A 15,209-nucleotide genomic window follows, 5' to 3' on the forward strand; every position below is an offset into this window, starting at 1 on the left:
CCTGTAAAGGAAACACAATTTTATGGAGTTTTCCTCACCTATTCCTGCACTCCAGCAGCTTTACCTAACCCTCACAGAAAACAGCCTATAAAGGACACACAATAGCTTGCAACATTAAAGCACTTTAACTGTAAAAGCACTAAACTTGAGAATATTGAATGGGCAAGAGATGAAAATGCAAACAAGTAATTTATGCAAAAATGAATGAAAGTAATTTCTGTGGTTGAGATCTCTTATATGACCGTAAGGCACTCTACATTTATTAAAAAACTCTTTGTCTCTTGTAATATTTGTGCCCTCTCATGATTTACAGATATGGAAATTCTGAAAGAAATCAGGTCTGGTAAAGATCTGCATTATTAAAAAAGTCTTCCCAACTCTCACTTGTGTCTTTCACTCAGCTTCTGAGTAAAGCCAAGCGGACAAGCTGGCTACTCTGAAAGAAAAATCAAATAAATGACCCAAGTCGATCAGAAACCTACCTGTCCTGCTGGTTTCTTGTTTGTTTTCCCCCAATGAAAATACATACATCTAACTGCTTTCTTATTAGCTGAAACACACAACAGAGGTAGCTTTAATTTAATATTAATACATCAGAGTAGTCAAAGAATGTAATACATCTTTGTTACTGTGTTCTCCATTAAAGCAGCAGAAGAAAAGGGAAGCAACCAAACGCCGGCAAAACATCAGTAATCCATGAGTAATGGACTACTTACAGTGGAACATCCAGTTATTTTTAATGTGGTTACTTGGAATGTATCATAGAGTAATTTCCTAAAATCATAGACTATCTCAATGCAGCAGCATCATGCTTTGCCTAGCAATTCATTTAATCCAAATGTGGGGTCAGAGCCTTTTTCCAGACATAATAAAGCAGTACCTTTAAAAAAAACCCAAAACACGTGACCAAAGCCAAGCTTAAGTTTTATTTTTCTTATTTACATTTACAGAAGCTTTTGCATTAAAAAACTTGAAAACCAAGTAATCTGTACATATAATACAGGAGTCTTCCCTAATAGAATCTTAAGTTTTCAAGTCAATTTAAAAATCATTATATTAAATAAACCAGCATTAAAATCCAAAAAATGGGGATGAGGATGAAGAGGAAAATAATGACCACAAAACATTTGCATTCTGCCCTTCACAGGTATCATTTATGCCCATTGAACATTTCTTCTCAGTGTAACTTGAAAAACCTCCAAATTCTGAGTTTCTTTCACTTGTCTGAAATAACTCCAACAGGGTCTGCAACGATGAGCTACAAGTGCTTCTCTTCTCTTCAGGAACAGACAGTCCATCTGAATTCTTTACACGTAACTCCACATCCTGTTTTTGGGTTTCTCTTTTATTCTTTCTCAAATTAAGCTTCACTCTTCTATGCAGCTTTCCAGACGGTGAACTGTGGGCAGTGCTGGCAGCTGATGCATTAAGTTCTTTGTTCAGAGCCGTATCAGATACCTCAGCCTCCAGAACGACATTGTGCTGAATTTGTTGATGATTATCACATAAATCATGACGTTTCTTGACAAATGTAGGATTGGCATCTGCTTTTTTCAAACACTTTGCTGGTAGAACTACTGAACTATTTAATTTTCGTTTTTGCTGCAGTAAGTTTCTGTCTTTGTCACTGAAATCTGTAACTTGGGTATGAGAATATGAAGTAGAATATGAAGTATCCATTCCTTCCTGGAAACACTGTACATTCTTTTTACTTGCATCTGGTTCCAGTATTTCCCTGCTAAACAGCTCAAAAGATGGAGACAGGTTCTCTGTGCACACTTGGTCAGTTTTCGGAAGGGGTGGTTGTATGGAATTTGATGATACAAAAGCCTCCCGTAACTTCACAGTAAAGGAGCAATCAGTCTTAGTACTTTCATTATTAACTCTGAACTTACTTCTTAGTTCTGAAGGTTGTAATGGGTGCCAAAGAACTGAGCAGACAGATGCAGAAACAGGGGTAGTTATTGGCACAGAATTTGGTTGTACTTCTGCAGGCTGGCGATCCAGTTTGAGAGCCTGCATTGCAGTACCCTTCCAGGAGTAGGTTTTCAAAGCAATGCGTTGCTTCTTCAGCCGCTCTTTCAGCTCATCTGCTCTGGTTATCTTTCCAATAATAGGAGAAAAACATCCTGTGCTACATTTTGTCCTACAATGAAATTGTTTAAAAATATTAACAAACATAAAAAGCCCTATGGAACGTAACTCCATATGCAACGGAGTCTAGAAAAGCAACTGAACTGACAAAGGAGCTTTTGTTTTGACTCCTCAAGGAAAGATATATTTAGGGTAGCAACACACTATTTCTACAGAAGCAGAGTGCCTTATAGTTTTGATGTTTTCTTACTGATTTCTACAGCTCATGACGTTTTAAAAACACACCAAGTAGTCTAGTATTTCAGAAAATCTCAATTTACAGTGGCATAAAGAACAAAATAAGTTAATTAATATAATGCAATGACTACAAATACATACAAATATTCCATGATATTTGTACACAAAATTAATTATTTTCTTGACAGGATTTCAAGCCTAACAACTCTAAGTATCTTGAAATCACGAAAGAAATACAGGTTTGCTTTCATTAGTCTATCATTTGTTTGATTCTATTTGCATTTCCTTTGATTTCACTAAGAATATCTTTATTTCTTTATTACTTGCCCTTTTTTATAAATAAACAAGAAAGTTATTCCTTATCTCCTGACTCATTTCCAAAAAATCAGAGCAACCTTGAACAGTGTTACTGCTTCACATAACAAAGACCCCGGTGCCTACAGCCCAAGACACCAAACAAGCCTTTCTCACCCTTTCAAGCTCTTGAGCACAAAGAAAGGAACATTTGTTTTCTCTTTCCTGCACAGGCAGCACAGAAGCAAAGAGGTTAAGAGTACAGGTAGGAAGTTTTTCCACAGGTAAGGAGATCAGATTGATTAATTTGCTGTCCTTACACTACTAAGTATGACCAATCATTCAGAACAAGATGTCCAGACACTGCTGTCTATCTGTTAGCAGTATTTCAGTACAGTAGATTTTGTGTTACAAGAGCTGAAGGTAAGTAGGACAACTTCTGGCAACTTTCAGTCTCAACTTTCTCTGATGCCATCTGCACTTTTGATTTTTTTTTTCTAAGTTCTGCTTTACAAAATTGATTTGCCACATACAACCTCACAGAAAATTTCCATTATTTATTTCAGCCTTGAAAACATGGATTTATCCTGTTCTATTCAGATCAAGAATGTCAAAACTATCATTATGTTTAGTGTCCTGACTCACAAAGCCTTCAGAATTTACAACATGTAACTCACCTTTTTATTTTTCCTGTCTCATCATCTTTGTATGCAACAAACTCATAAGGTAACTTTGAGATGATATCATCAACAACTTCATACTGTGTGCTTTGTGCAAAATTTCGGTGCCGCTCACTTTCAAGATGCTGCAATAAAGAAAAAACATTAAATAAATCAAATATTACAGATGTGAATATACAAGTCAACAGCACAACAAGGAGCAAGTAGCTATCATTAGTTTACTACCAGCATCTCTAAGACATTAATTACTAGTGCCTACAGCTATCAGAGATCGATTTTAATTCTTAATTGCTGCTTCTAACATAGGAAAAAATACTAATTTGCTGGTTATTCAGAAAAATATTTTAAAATAAAAGTTATAGAGAAACCTCTGGTGATACCACATTAAAGAGATTTCATGGTATCAAAGCGTATACTTGACATTTCACATACTGTTTGCAGATCTTCGTATTTCTTCCCACAACATTCACAATATCCTCTTTTTTTGTCCTTCTGAGGAAACTGAGCAGGCATTCCACAATCCTTGTCACTGTTATTTTTGTTTCTGTTAAGAGAATATTAATGAGTCTTAAACACGGAACCGAGTGCTCAACTTGCTCCTCACAGTATGTTCATTCTTACTCACTTAAAAAAACACCCCCAAACCAAACTTTTATTTCCCCTTAAACTATTTACATTATTTTAGTCAATGCTCAAAAAACCTGAAGAGTTATGCATAGATTTAAAATCAAGCAAACAACACCCAGAAACATTTACTGCAAGAAGACAGGCAGACCCAGTGGAATTATATGTAAGCATAGAACACCAGGTTAGTATAGACACACTACTATCACTGACTTAGAATAAATAATACAAAATTGCTAAACAAATAAAAATCAAAGGACATTTAGAAGTCTCTGTGCACAGCTGATAAAATCCAAACTAGAAAGAGAAAAAAAAAATTTAACACCCATTGTAGGTTATACACAATTTTGAATAAGCTGACCAAATTCCATTTTGTCCTGTTTTTCTAGGTAAAGGCTAAGTGAGAATGCAGAAAAATTAACCTAAAGGAGTTCTTCCTGGACATTAAAATCTGAGGAGGTTTTTAACACCTGCTCCATGATCTTCAGAATCCTCATCTGGGAAGAGCTAATGCTTGCTGCAATCCACTATTAAACCACCTATGGTTGATATACCAGCAGTAAAGCAAAGTCATCAATCTCTACTTCCTTTTGACTTTGAAGGAATAGTTCCATCTGCTCGTTTAGCCAAAAATCACTGACAGATTTTACCAAGTATCTGCATAGATGTAAACTTAGGACTTTACATGTAGAAAACTGTCTTGACAAATCTCTAGCTTACAAAGCATAGCAACGTATTGTTAACACCCTGCCCCAGCATTTCTTGGGTTCCCGAGGCCACAGAACTCGAATGTGTGCTTTAACTGTTAGACCAGCCTTCACACCTTGTCTCTGGAAAACAGTAAACCTCACAAAGAACCAGTAAAGCAGGATAGAAGCAATAGAATGGATCATCTGAAGACTGATTAAGTCTGCAGGTCTTGCCCAATAGAGAAGCAAGTAGAACTAACAACTTTGTTCGCTTGTTTTGTCTTTATCTGGGAGAAAAACTTATTGAAGCATTCTCCTCTCTCTCTCTCTCCCCCAAAACTGACATTGGTCACATTCACTTGCTGAGTATGAAACATTCTCCCACCTAAACATCTCTTTGGTATGCGCCCACATGAAATATTAATTAGGAATATGTATTCAAACATAAATACTGAATTTTTAAATATATCCTATTCCTTAATCCATCTAAACAAAAACTGCCATTTTGGTTTTTTAATGCTTTAAAAAGAATGGGCTTTTCCAACGTCCTCTGAAAAGACACAATCAGAAATTGTCTTACTAACAGAGCAGTAACCCTGCAATATATGTTTTTTGCCTTTTCATACTGCTACCTTCCTTTCAACTACAAAAAAAAAAAAAAAGAAAGAAAAAAAACGCATCATGGCAATATCAGCTGAAACCTCTAGCACTGTATTACAGTCAAGACTGGACAGAACTCTGGAGAAGCCACTTCATAAAGAAAACAGGTATCACAGCTAAGTCTTCAGCCCCAAGGACAGAAAAGCAGCAATTTACTAAATACAGAAAGTTCCACACACAGCAAAGCTACCCTCCACCTAAATATATTTAGTCTCTCACATGAATCAATTTTAGAAGTCAATGAAAAAAGCTAGGTAGAAAAAAATTTAAAACCCCACTGATTCAGAAAAACCAGTTAATAAAGACTCTTAAATAGTTTCAAATCATAAAATTGATTTGCTGAAGTTCTAACTGCATCTGTAGTGCTCAAATCGAGCCAGAATGCCAAAATGTATTACATAAACACTTGCTGTAAAGCCAGCTGCAATTCGACTGGGCAGCTGGCATCCACTTTTCATCTCTGAAGAGCTGAAGCAATATTAGCAGTCTATCTAACTTCTACAAATTATCAACAATACACACTCTATCAGCAATGGGTAGGCACTGTGATTGAATATCACTGCTTTAAAAAATTCCACTACTTATTTCAGCACTATATGGACAAATACAAAATAAGTCTTAAGAAACCCACTTCCTGTGAAATACTTACTGAACTCCATTCAAGATGAGGAAAAAGAAGAAACCAGTGGGAGAAAGGAAAGAAATATCTTATGCTGACCCACAGTGAAAGGAGAAGGCCACATTTTTGGATGTATGCATCTGTATGCCCAAAAAAAGGACTAAAGACAGGATAAAGAGGGTACAGATAAAATGACACCAACAGTGCAGTAGATACATAGATGAGACATGGTTAATAGTCTAATGGTATTAAACAGCACAGAAAATTAGAAGTTGAGAAATTATTTTAGAACACAATAGTCGTGGGATAATTCAGAGAACAATTCTCTCTTCTACCCACCCCTCAATAAAATAAAGGTTTTCTACAAACCTTTCCTTAGACTGAGTTTGCTTTTGACCAGTATACTTCTTATCCACCTCAAATGGACTATATGGCTTTGGAACACAATAGTTCAGAAATGGAAAACTCAGTAACTGCAGATAAAACGGTCGGTACTGGCTGCATAAACACAAAACAAGTGCATGAGAAAATCAAAAATGGAAAAAGGGCTTCTTTGCATACTCCAGGTCCAAAATCTTGAGCAAATGTTTCTCTTTTACACAGGACACACACAGAATGCTAAGCAGATAAGTATCTTAGAATAAGTCATTAATTCCTTCCTTGATATTTTCTCTCTGTTTCCACAGCTGTCTTACACATTCCTTGGGATATGACTTGTGTGCCTATTAGTTCTTGTGAGATGGGTAACCAATAAACCCAAGAACAATTTGGACAATACTGCATTTGTGCTCCTGAGAAGTAGCTACGAGATGGGTAACCAATAAACCCAACAATTTGGACAATACTGCATTTGTGCTCCTGAGAAGTAGCTACAGCAGTTCCCAACATCCAATGCATTTAAAATTTATTTTATCATTTTCTTTTAAAAAAAAATCAATTCACCATTCAGAATACAAAAATGGACTTTTTCGTTTTACAGAAAAATAATATTCCTGTACACCACTCTGTACATTCAGAGATACCAGAACTAGCAACCACACCAGTGCTCTGAATAGATTAAAACTTCGAAACAGGACATGCCAAAAGTTCACATACTGAATAATCAGTTGACTGAAATGATGATGGCAAAGTTCAGTCTGATTTTTTTCCCCACATTACTATTAGAAGCTACCCAGGCAAAACCACAACAAGAAGTCTGGAAAACACAATACAACAGTGAAGCATCACCTTCTGCTTCTGAACTGTAACTTATGTTGCACAAATATTAAAAAACATTATGTTACATAAATATTTATAAGTGTTTCAAGTGTTTAGTACTCCACTACATTGTGAAATTCACATATATTTATATATGAATTTCTTATCCTTACAACTCTGTTGGTCCGGTTCTCCCCACTATCCCCGTGTCCCTCATAGCTATTTCACCAACTCACAGTGTGCAACCACGTTAAGATCACTTGCTTCAATTCAGGAAAGTGTCAGAGAAATCAGGTCAAAGAATTTAGTGCTTATAAACAGCACCACTCCAAAGTCACTTAAGAATTTAAAGGTGCAAATTATGCTGTGCAGAACCAAACTCTTTTTACAATTAATTGTTCTCTCAACTTCTGGCTTTTTCTTACACAACAAAGACTGACTGATTACAGGACCAGAAAGATGTGAAATTTTTCAAGGCTTAAAGCATCAAATCTCATGCTACTGTGGATACTGAAATCAGATTAATAGCTTGTAATTTTTACTTTTAAAAAGAAATGACTGAACAGGAAATTAAATCTAGTTTCAATTAATTATTTTAACTAACAACTTCACTTTCCTTACATCTAAAGAGTCTCAGCGGGAGATGAATGTAATTGAGTTGGAACTCAGGAGTAGAATTCAGTATGCAAAGTTTTGGACTACAAGATTTGGATCTAAGGAAAGATGTAAAGGTTCATGATTCCCTTTCATTCCTTGGTAGGAAGTAACCCAAAGAACCCACTCTCATGATCTACAAACTGGAGTTACCTGTTAACTTGCCACTTCCTTCACCTACAGCAAATATTCCCTACCGTGCTACTACTTGCTCAATCTCATTTGGTGGTGAAAGACATTTGTATGTCAATTTAAGAGGGCAGTACACTTGACATCTGAATCAGGAAGTTGAAAGGAATTGAGATTTAAGGGCACACTTCCTCAAGTAATTCTGAATTACTCAGTTTGAGAACCACATGCATGAAGAACTAAATGCATGAAGAGAACACTTACCAACTCCTATCTTCCACCCTGATAAATGGACTTTTCAGTCTACCTGCTCAAAGGGGGAGAAAAGGAAATCAATAGAGAATTACTTTTCATCATTTATCAAGTTGCTCCAGTAGCTTAATAAATAAGCAGACTTAATCAAACTCTTAATTTCCACAAAGTTTCTCTACATGCTTCTCTTGGACATACAAATTGGAGTACGGCACAGGAGAACTGTAGCACATTTTTAAGCATTCAGAAAATAAATCAAGCCAGAAACCACTACAATTATTGAAGTACTTACTTTTTGACTTTTGAGCAGTAACGTGTTTTCCCTATTGAAAAAAAGAGAGATGGTACAAAATCCCTGTGAGTATTATCCTGCACTGTACTTGAAGATTTAGCTGTAGATAATTTAAGTTATGAAAGTCTCCCTGTGTTAATCATGACTTCATATACTCATGATGAATTTTTCAGGAAACTAAGCTCATTAGTACTTTGAAACAAGGCAACATGTTTCCCAAAGAAATATTTCTTTCTAGACTGGAAGAAAGAAGTACTTGCCTTCAGATGCCTCAATTTATTTTTTCTAAAAGCTAGTCAAAACAAAGAAAGAAAGGTAAATTTATACACTTACTCTCTCCACCCTGAAAATACCTTGCCATGGTTGAAAGTTCAGTCTTTAATACAGATAAGATTTTTACAACACTTTGTAAATCCTAATTAATTGCAAGCTGCAAAATACCACCAAAACCTGTAGAACAGCAAGTATCTCCAATTAAAACAATTCTTTTCATTTGAAAGGATTTACACAGGCTGCATCTTTTACTATTTTTAGCAATGAAGACTCAAATTTAGAAGAATATTTTGTCTTCAGAAAAAAAGTGAAGTCTACATTCAAGCATCAGCTGTTAAATGTAATTGATTCTGGTAAAAGTACAGACTCATTTTATACTATTTGTAAAAAAAACCTCACCTGTTATCCACAAACACAGTGACGATTCGGAAGAGGATTTTATGTGGCCTCAAGGTAATAAAGAAAACAGGTATCACAGCTAAGTCTTCAGCCCCATTTTATACTATTTGTAAAAAAAACCTCACCTGTTATCCACAAACACAGTGACGATTCGGAAGAGGATTTTATGTGGCCTCAAGAACTAGCCAATATTACATTCCAAAACAACATAACCCACACTGGGTAGTTTGGTTCTGTTTATTTTTCAGGCCCCATGGCTAAACTAGACAATTGTGCCAATTACAGAGCAACTGCAGATGGAGCACACAAGAGCTACAAGCTTTAATATCTCACTACATCATAAGAATAAAAACCTGAGAAAAGGGGATTTTCACATGCCAACTCCACACACTCAGCAAAAAAGCTTCAAGATGCTTTATGCTCGTTCCCTAAGAAGGAAGAGTTGCAGATTCCTTATAGAGACAGCTTCTCCAGGAAATGTAACTATGATTTTTCAAAATGGCCCATCAAAATGAAGCAATTTCTAATCACTGCGTCACAGGGAAAATTATAAGGCAACATAGCCGTCATCTACATCATACTAAAACAACAATACATTTTATTAATTACTTTTGAGGCAGGCAGAATGGAAATTTCAGTTCAGCACTTTTGACTCTCAGATACCCTTTGCAAGAGCCCAGCTCTACACACCAGGGAATCAATGCTACTATTAAAGTTGTTTTTAAATAATGTTGAAATATATAGCAAATACTTTGTATTATTAAAGATGTTTTTTAAATCGATTCACAATACATACTAGTCTTTGAAAAACTGAAAATGAGCAATACCTTCATTAAAACAAAATCTACAAGCTTCACAGTAGGCAGTCCTCAGTACACAGTGCTTTCTAACAAAACAAATGGCATTTTTATAAATGGCAGAGAGGCACTTACCACATCTTTAGAAGAACTGCCTGCTCTTTTGATTAGATAGAGCTCCCTTTTCTTTTGCTCAATGCAATTCTTAACATCTGGCAAAAAGTGAGAGAATTATACTTAGTTGACTCAATGTTTGTGTGTCTGACATAACTTTTAATATTTCAAATTCAATCAAAGAACCGTTAAATTAATGTTACACATTAAAGTCAGGCTTCATCTAACAAAAATATTTACCATCAATATGAAGTATCTTCACTCCCCAACTCAAAGCATTGGATAATATACTACCAGAGGGGATTAAGTCCTGCAAGCAATAAATTACATTAATAATTTTAAACAACACACAGTCATTACTTAAAATAATTTAAAATATAACATGTAATATGAAAGCTGGGATTAAAATGCAGATGCTTTGCTTCTAGCCAAAAGAATATCACTCTCCTACACTCCTCTTCAGTCTCTCTCTTTGTTACAGCACCTCACCATCCAAAGAATACATTTAACCTTCAGAAAACCAAAAGTGTTCTTTATGGTCACATTTTATAGTAAGATCTGAAGGCCATGAATATATACACATTAACTTCATGAGCACCTCTCAAATGCTAGTTATAGTAGCAATCCCAGCAAATGTTACTATTTGTCCTAAGACTCCATAAACTTTCAATTCTTCAGGAAGTACCCAGAAAACATACCTGACACTTCACTTAGGAGAATCCCTCAACTTCTGCCTGAGTATTCCATGACTGACTTCTCTCTAGAACCACTTATGCTACTGCTTGTTTTCTAAAAAAACAAACCACCAAGATTCTGAAGCACAAGTTTGTTGATTATTTGGTTTACCTGTTCTTTGATTGCTTTTTCAACCAAGGACTTTCCTCTGCTCACACGTACCTACATTAAAACAGAAACACATTTGTAGTGAGGAGAGATAATTCACATTGCTCTTAACAGAACCCTACGTTAGCTACAATAATCTCCTTTTGTACATTCTATTGCCAATTTTTCAATAACGTGCATCCCTCTCACAGGGTTACGGTTGATACAGTGAAAGGGAAAAAAACCCAAAACCAAAAAAACCCTACCAAGTAATAATTTTCAGCCAAAGAAGGCCACTGTAATGTTAGTGCTGGAACAAAGCAAATGGTGGGAATAAGCAGACAGTGACACAGACACCAAAAGACGAGCTTTCATCAGCTAGGCTTGTGAAAATTATAGTCATGAATATAATCACAGCCTCTGCCTTGCTCCCTGCTTCTCAATCACCACTGCATTTCCTTTTTCTACTTTTTGCTGTTTATTCATAATGAGCTGCCTTTACCTATGCAGGTTGTTTGCAAAATGAGGTGACCTTACCTATGCAATAAAAAGACCAGCCTGCAGCCTGGTCACATTTCTAAACAAGCACTATATATACAGTACAGCTAATGACTTTCAACTGTATTTTGAAAGGACACAAGACTTGCCCAAGCAAGAAACTTCACATAAACCTGCATAAATTCAGATGCTAACTGTTGCAATTAATGTGAACCCCTAAGAAGGAGGTCAGAAAAACTAAATATCCATAATGCTCAATGTTATTCCTACTACTATCAGAGAGTGTTTCTGCAGATATCAGCACTAACAACACCAAATCAGCCAGATTTTAACAGGCTGTGTTGCTAAAGAGACAGGAATCGCTGGATGTCATCATGTGCCCAATCCAGCTGTCAAACACAACATCAATGCAGTAAGTCAGACATAGTAAATTAGAACATATTTTAGTATACTCTTATTTGCAAAAACGGATCCTTTTTAAAATAAGTTTCAAAAAATTTGCTGAATTAGTTTGAGTTAGGTAAGTTTAATAAGTTAGCCTGAATAAATTTAAAAGAACATTTGAAAGAAAAAACCCTTATTCACCCAAGGAACTGCTGCCACCTTTAGGAAACAAAATCAGAGAAAAACTGTAAGAGCATATCCCATGGATTGCACCTGATTTGCAGTATTATTAGTAAGAAACTTACTGTGTCTACTATCCTAAATGAACTGCCATCATGTCGATCTTTTCGGTTGCTAGGATGAGGTGAACCATTTCCTCCATTAGGTGCAGATTCCGGACTAGGGACAGGGGAAATCTGGCCAAGAGTTGGTGCAAATTTTGCCTCCTTTTTATTGGTCACCAGATAGTTGATATCTTTACTAAGAAAACTCTCCACTCTCTAAATATAAAGATATAAAACAAGTAATTATTTCAGGACAATAGATCAGTAATTCAATTTTACATTGAATATTTTAAAGGAAAGTGATAAAACTTCTAAAACAATTAAGTTCAAAAACACTGAGTTAACAAGAAAATATTTTCTAAATATCTGAATGACAATGACAATTAAGTTGTACTAGCACCTTACCAGTCACAAATTCAAATTTAAATTTCTTAATTTTGTAATCATTATTAAAAGAACTTTGCTTTGTTATAATTACTACAATTTTTTTACCTGTAATACTTTCCAATTACAAGAATGCAAACACTGCATTGAGGAATAACATATTAATTCAAGGCAATAACTCTCTCTAATTTTAGGTAACAGAAATTAGACAGAAGTGTTCATCTAAATTTAAAGGCAGATATTTGCAAATGTGATTTACAGTCTGCAAGAAGCTATACATTTACTTAGTTTAGAACCAGCAGAAAAACTAAAATTTCAGGAGAGGTACCATGTTTCACACTACAGTTTTCATAACATTTCTCAAAAAGTCTTAAGAAGATTCATATTCTCATACTCAGCAATATAAAAATGTCATCATTCTGAGTTTACTTTTCCATTGTGCTCCTTCAGTCTCTTTCGTTGCCATCTACAGTGTCATCAACAGCTATCTGCCTTGTTATTTCATGTCAGATTGTATAGTTTGAGGTATTTGCCAGTTTTCCACTAATCAATGTGGAAAGCACAAATCACACAGCTTGAAACCGTGCCTTTCAATTCTGCTCTGTGAATCTTTTACAGGAATAGGATATACAGAGAGAGGCACTTCTAAGTGCCCTCCACACGAGTATCCTGTACTTGCTTGTACCAAAGAGCTCCTTCCATACTGAAAGGAGAATTAGGAAAAAAATTAGTAAGATGCTTATAAAACTTATTAAGTAAGAGTATTCAAAAACACTCACTAAGACATTCTGTACTAAACATTGCTAGTGAAGTTGCTGACTTCCAGAAAACAAGATACAAAACTCTTCCTTGAGTCTCCTTCAGGTTCAGCTGAACACTGTTAGTTGTAACATGTAAACATGTCAATATAGTCAGAAGCAGCAGAAGAAAAATCGCCTCAAACAATGAAACCTAATGAATTTGGATAAAATTTTAAGCCAGGTGAATAATCAACTGAAAACAAAACTTCCTAATAAGAACTTTTGTTCCAATCAGGAAAGCAGCTTCTCTTGAAAACCCACAGAATAATTTGCTGATAAGCTCATCACTTGGACTAGTTTAAGACAAACATAGAAAATTAAGACACCATCTCAGGTAACTACAAATAACATTAAAATGCAGTTACAAAGAACACAAAAAAGGCATTCCACGTGTGCACATTTCCTTCTAGGTTCATACAAGTCTCTATTACTAACTTACACCACCCAGCTCTTTGAGGTCCTTTCCTAACTTTTCAGAGATCACATTTGATGGGATATCGAGGTAAAACACCTTCCCAGTGAGCGGCTTAAATTTGAGTTTCTCTGGTTTTCCCGTGTCTTTCTTCACATTCTTCAGGGAAGATCTTATCTTTTCTGGTTTTGCTTGTATTCCATCTTCTGGGGAAAGAAGGAAAAAAAATTGCAGGCAATTTAAACAGAACTGGATTTTGGTTTTATTTTTGAAAGGGAAAATTCCTGAATTATGGAAATGGATGGAGCAAGCTTCCATAGAAAGGCTTGGGCTGGAAGGGACCTTAGAGATCATCTAATTTCAACCTCCCTGCCATAAACAGAAACACCTTTCACTAGACCACGTTGCTCAAAGCACAGTTTCACATATTGGTTTTACATTGGTTTTTCTTCCTCACTGACTTACTCCTAGTTGCTTCTCTTCTGGAGAAGCTCAAGACAATGAGAGCTGCCACAGGAAGTGAGCAGGCCTCTTCTGGAGACAAAAAGGCAACATGCAAAACAGTCCCTCCGTTAAGGATTGCTTCCCCCCCAAAGCAGTCTTAGGAAAGGGAGTAGAAGCACTACTCATGCTGCAAAATCCTCTAAGGCTTATGAGCACACTAAATAACACAGGAACAGCAGTCAGTTTTGTAGGATCTGGAAGAAAAAAAAACAAACTAGAGAAATAAGAACATTTGGAGACACAGGTTGGTGTAACTGATCCAGAATCTAAAGTGAAAAGATGGATGATAAGCAAGTGTGCAAGGAAAATTCTGTAGATGGTCACGGATCAAATACAGTGTTACGCTCACCACACACATACCAGGGCCGTTAAAAAATTAACACTCTAAACACTGGAATTAATATTGGAGCACGCAGATTAAACCTCTCAGGGATAAGCAAAAGTCTGGAGCGCATTAACAGGACTGCAATAGCAATGAAGAGTCTCGCGCAAAGGGGGTGCGTTCTCACAGCCTGGGCCTAAGGAGCCCTCCATACAAATACCAGAGAAGCCCGGGGGGAGCAGCTCGCCCAGCAGCGGCCCGGCCATTTCCCACACTCCAGGGACACGCTTTTATCCGTAACCCCCCAAGGCACACAAGGGCCCTTCCAGCTGCCCCCGCTCGCAGCGCCAGCCCGGGGGCGGCGGGGGCCCGGGCCCGGCACGAGGCGGGCTGCGGCGCCTCACAGCCCAGCCGGGATGGCGGCACCGGCTAAGAAAGGCCCGAACGGCGGCAGCTCCCCCGCGCTGCCCACAGCCCCGTGCCACTTACGGGGACGCGCTCCTTTGTCGGCGGCCTCAGCAGCGCCCGGCTTCATCTTCCCGCGGAGTCACATCGTGCTCTGCCCCGCCGGCAGCCCTCGATCGGCACAGCCGCTCCACGGCACCTTCCCGCCTCCACCACAGCGGCCCCGGCGCCCTCACCAACTGCCCGCGCGGGCCCGGCCCCTCCCGCCGAGGGGCGGGCGGAAGGCAGGGGAAGGAGGGGAAGGAGCTGTGGGGACGGAGCACAGAGACTTTGGCTCTGGAGGAGGGGTAGGGGAAGGAGGGGAAGGAGCTGTGGGGACGGAGCTCGGCT

General features: G+C 37.4%; 1 protein-coding gene across 4 annotated transcripts; it reads right to left on the bottom strand.

Moving 5' to 3' along the window:
* Nucleotides 1-918: 918 nt before the first annotated feature.
* DBF4 (DBF4 zinc finger) lies at nt 919-15,063 on the bottom strand. Of its 4 annotated transcripts, none has more exons than XM_041408906.1 (12): nt 14,904-15,063; nt 13,616-13,791; nt 12,014-12,208; nt 10,851-10,901; nt 10,245-10,314; nt 10,026-10,102; nt 8,422-8,452; nt 8,142-8,187; nt 6,267-6,395; nt 3,738-3,849; nt 3,303-3,430; nt 919-2,146 (listed from the first exon to the last, which is right to left on the bottom strand). In XM_041408906.1, exons 1-12 carry the CDS (start codon nt 14,947-14,949, stop codon nt 1,072-1,074), a joined length of 2,136 nt encoding a protein of 711 aa, XP_041264840.1. In that variant the 5' UTR covers nt 14,950-15,063; the 3' UTR covers nt 919-1,071. The 4 variants fall into 4 exon arrangements, with proteins under 4 accessions (XP_041264840.1, XP_041264841.1, XP_041264839.1 ...); XM_041408907.1 differs by having other exon boundaries at nt 13,688-13,794; XM_041408905.1 differs by having other exon boundaries at nt 8,142-8,184; nt 13,616-13,794.
* Nucleotides 15,064-15,209: the final 146 nt, after the last annotated feature.

The sequence above is a fragment of the Onychostruthus taczanowskii genome, unplaced genomic scaffold (genome assembly GCF_017590055.1).
Source record: "Onychostruthus taczanowskii isolate IOZ18803 unplaced genomic scaffold, ASM1759005v1 scaffold3, whole genome shotgun sequence".
NCBI classification, from domain to species: Eukaryota; Metazoa; Chordata; class Aves; order Passeriformes; family Passeridae; genus Onychostruthus; species Onychostruthus taczanowskii.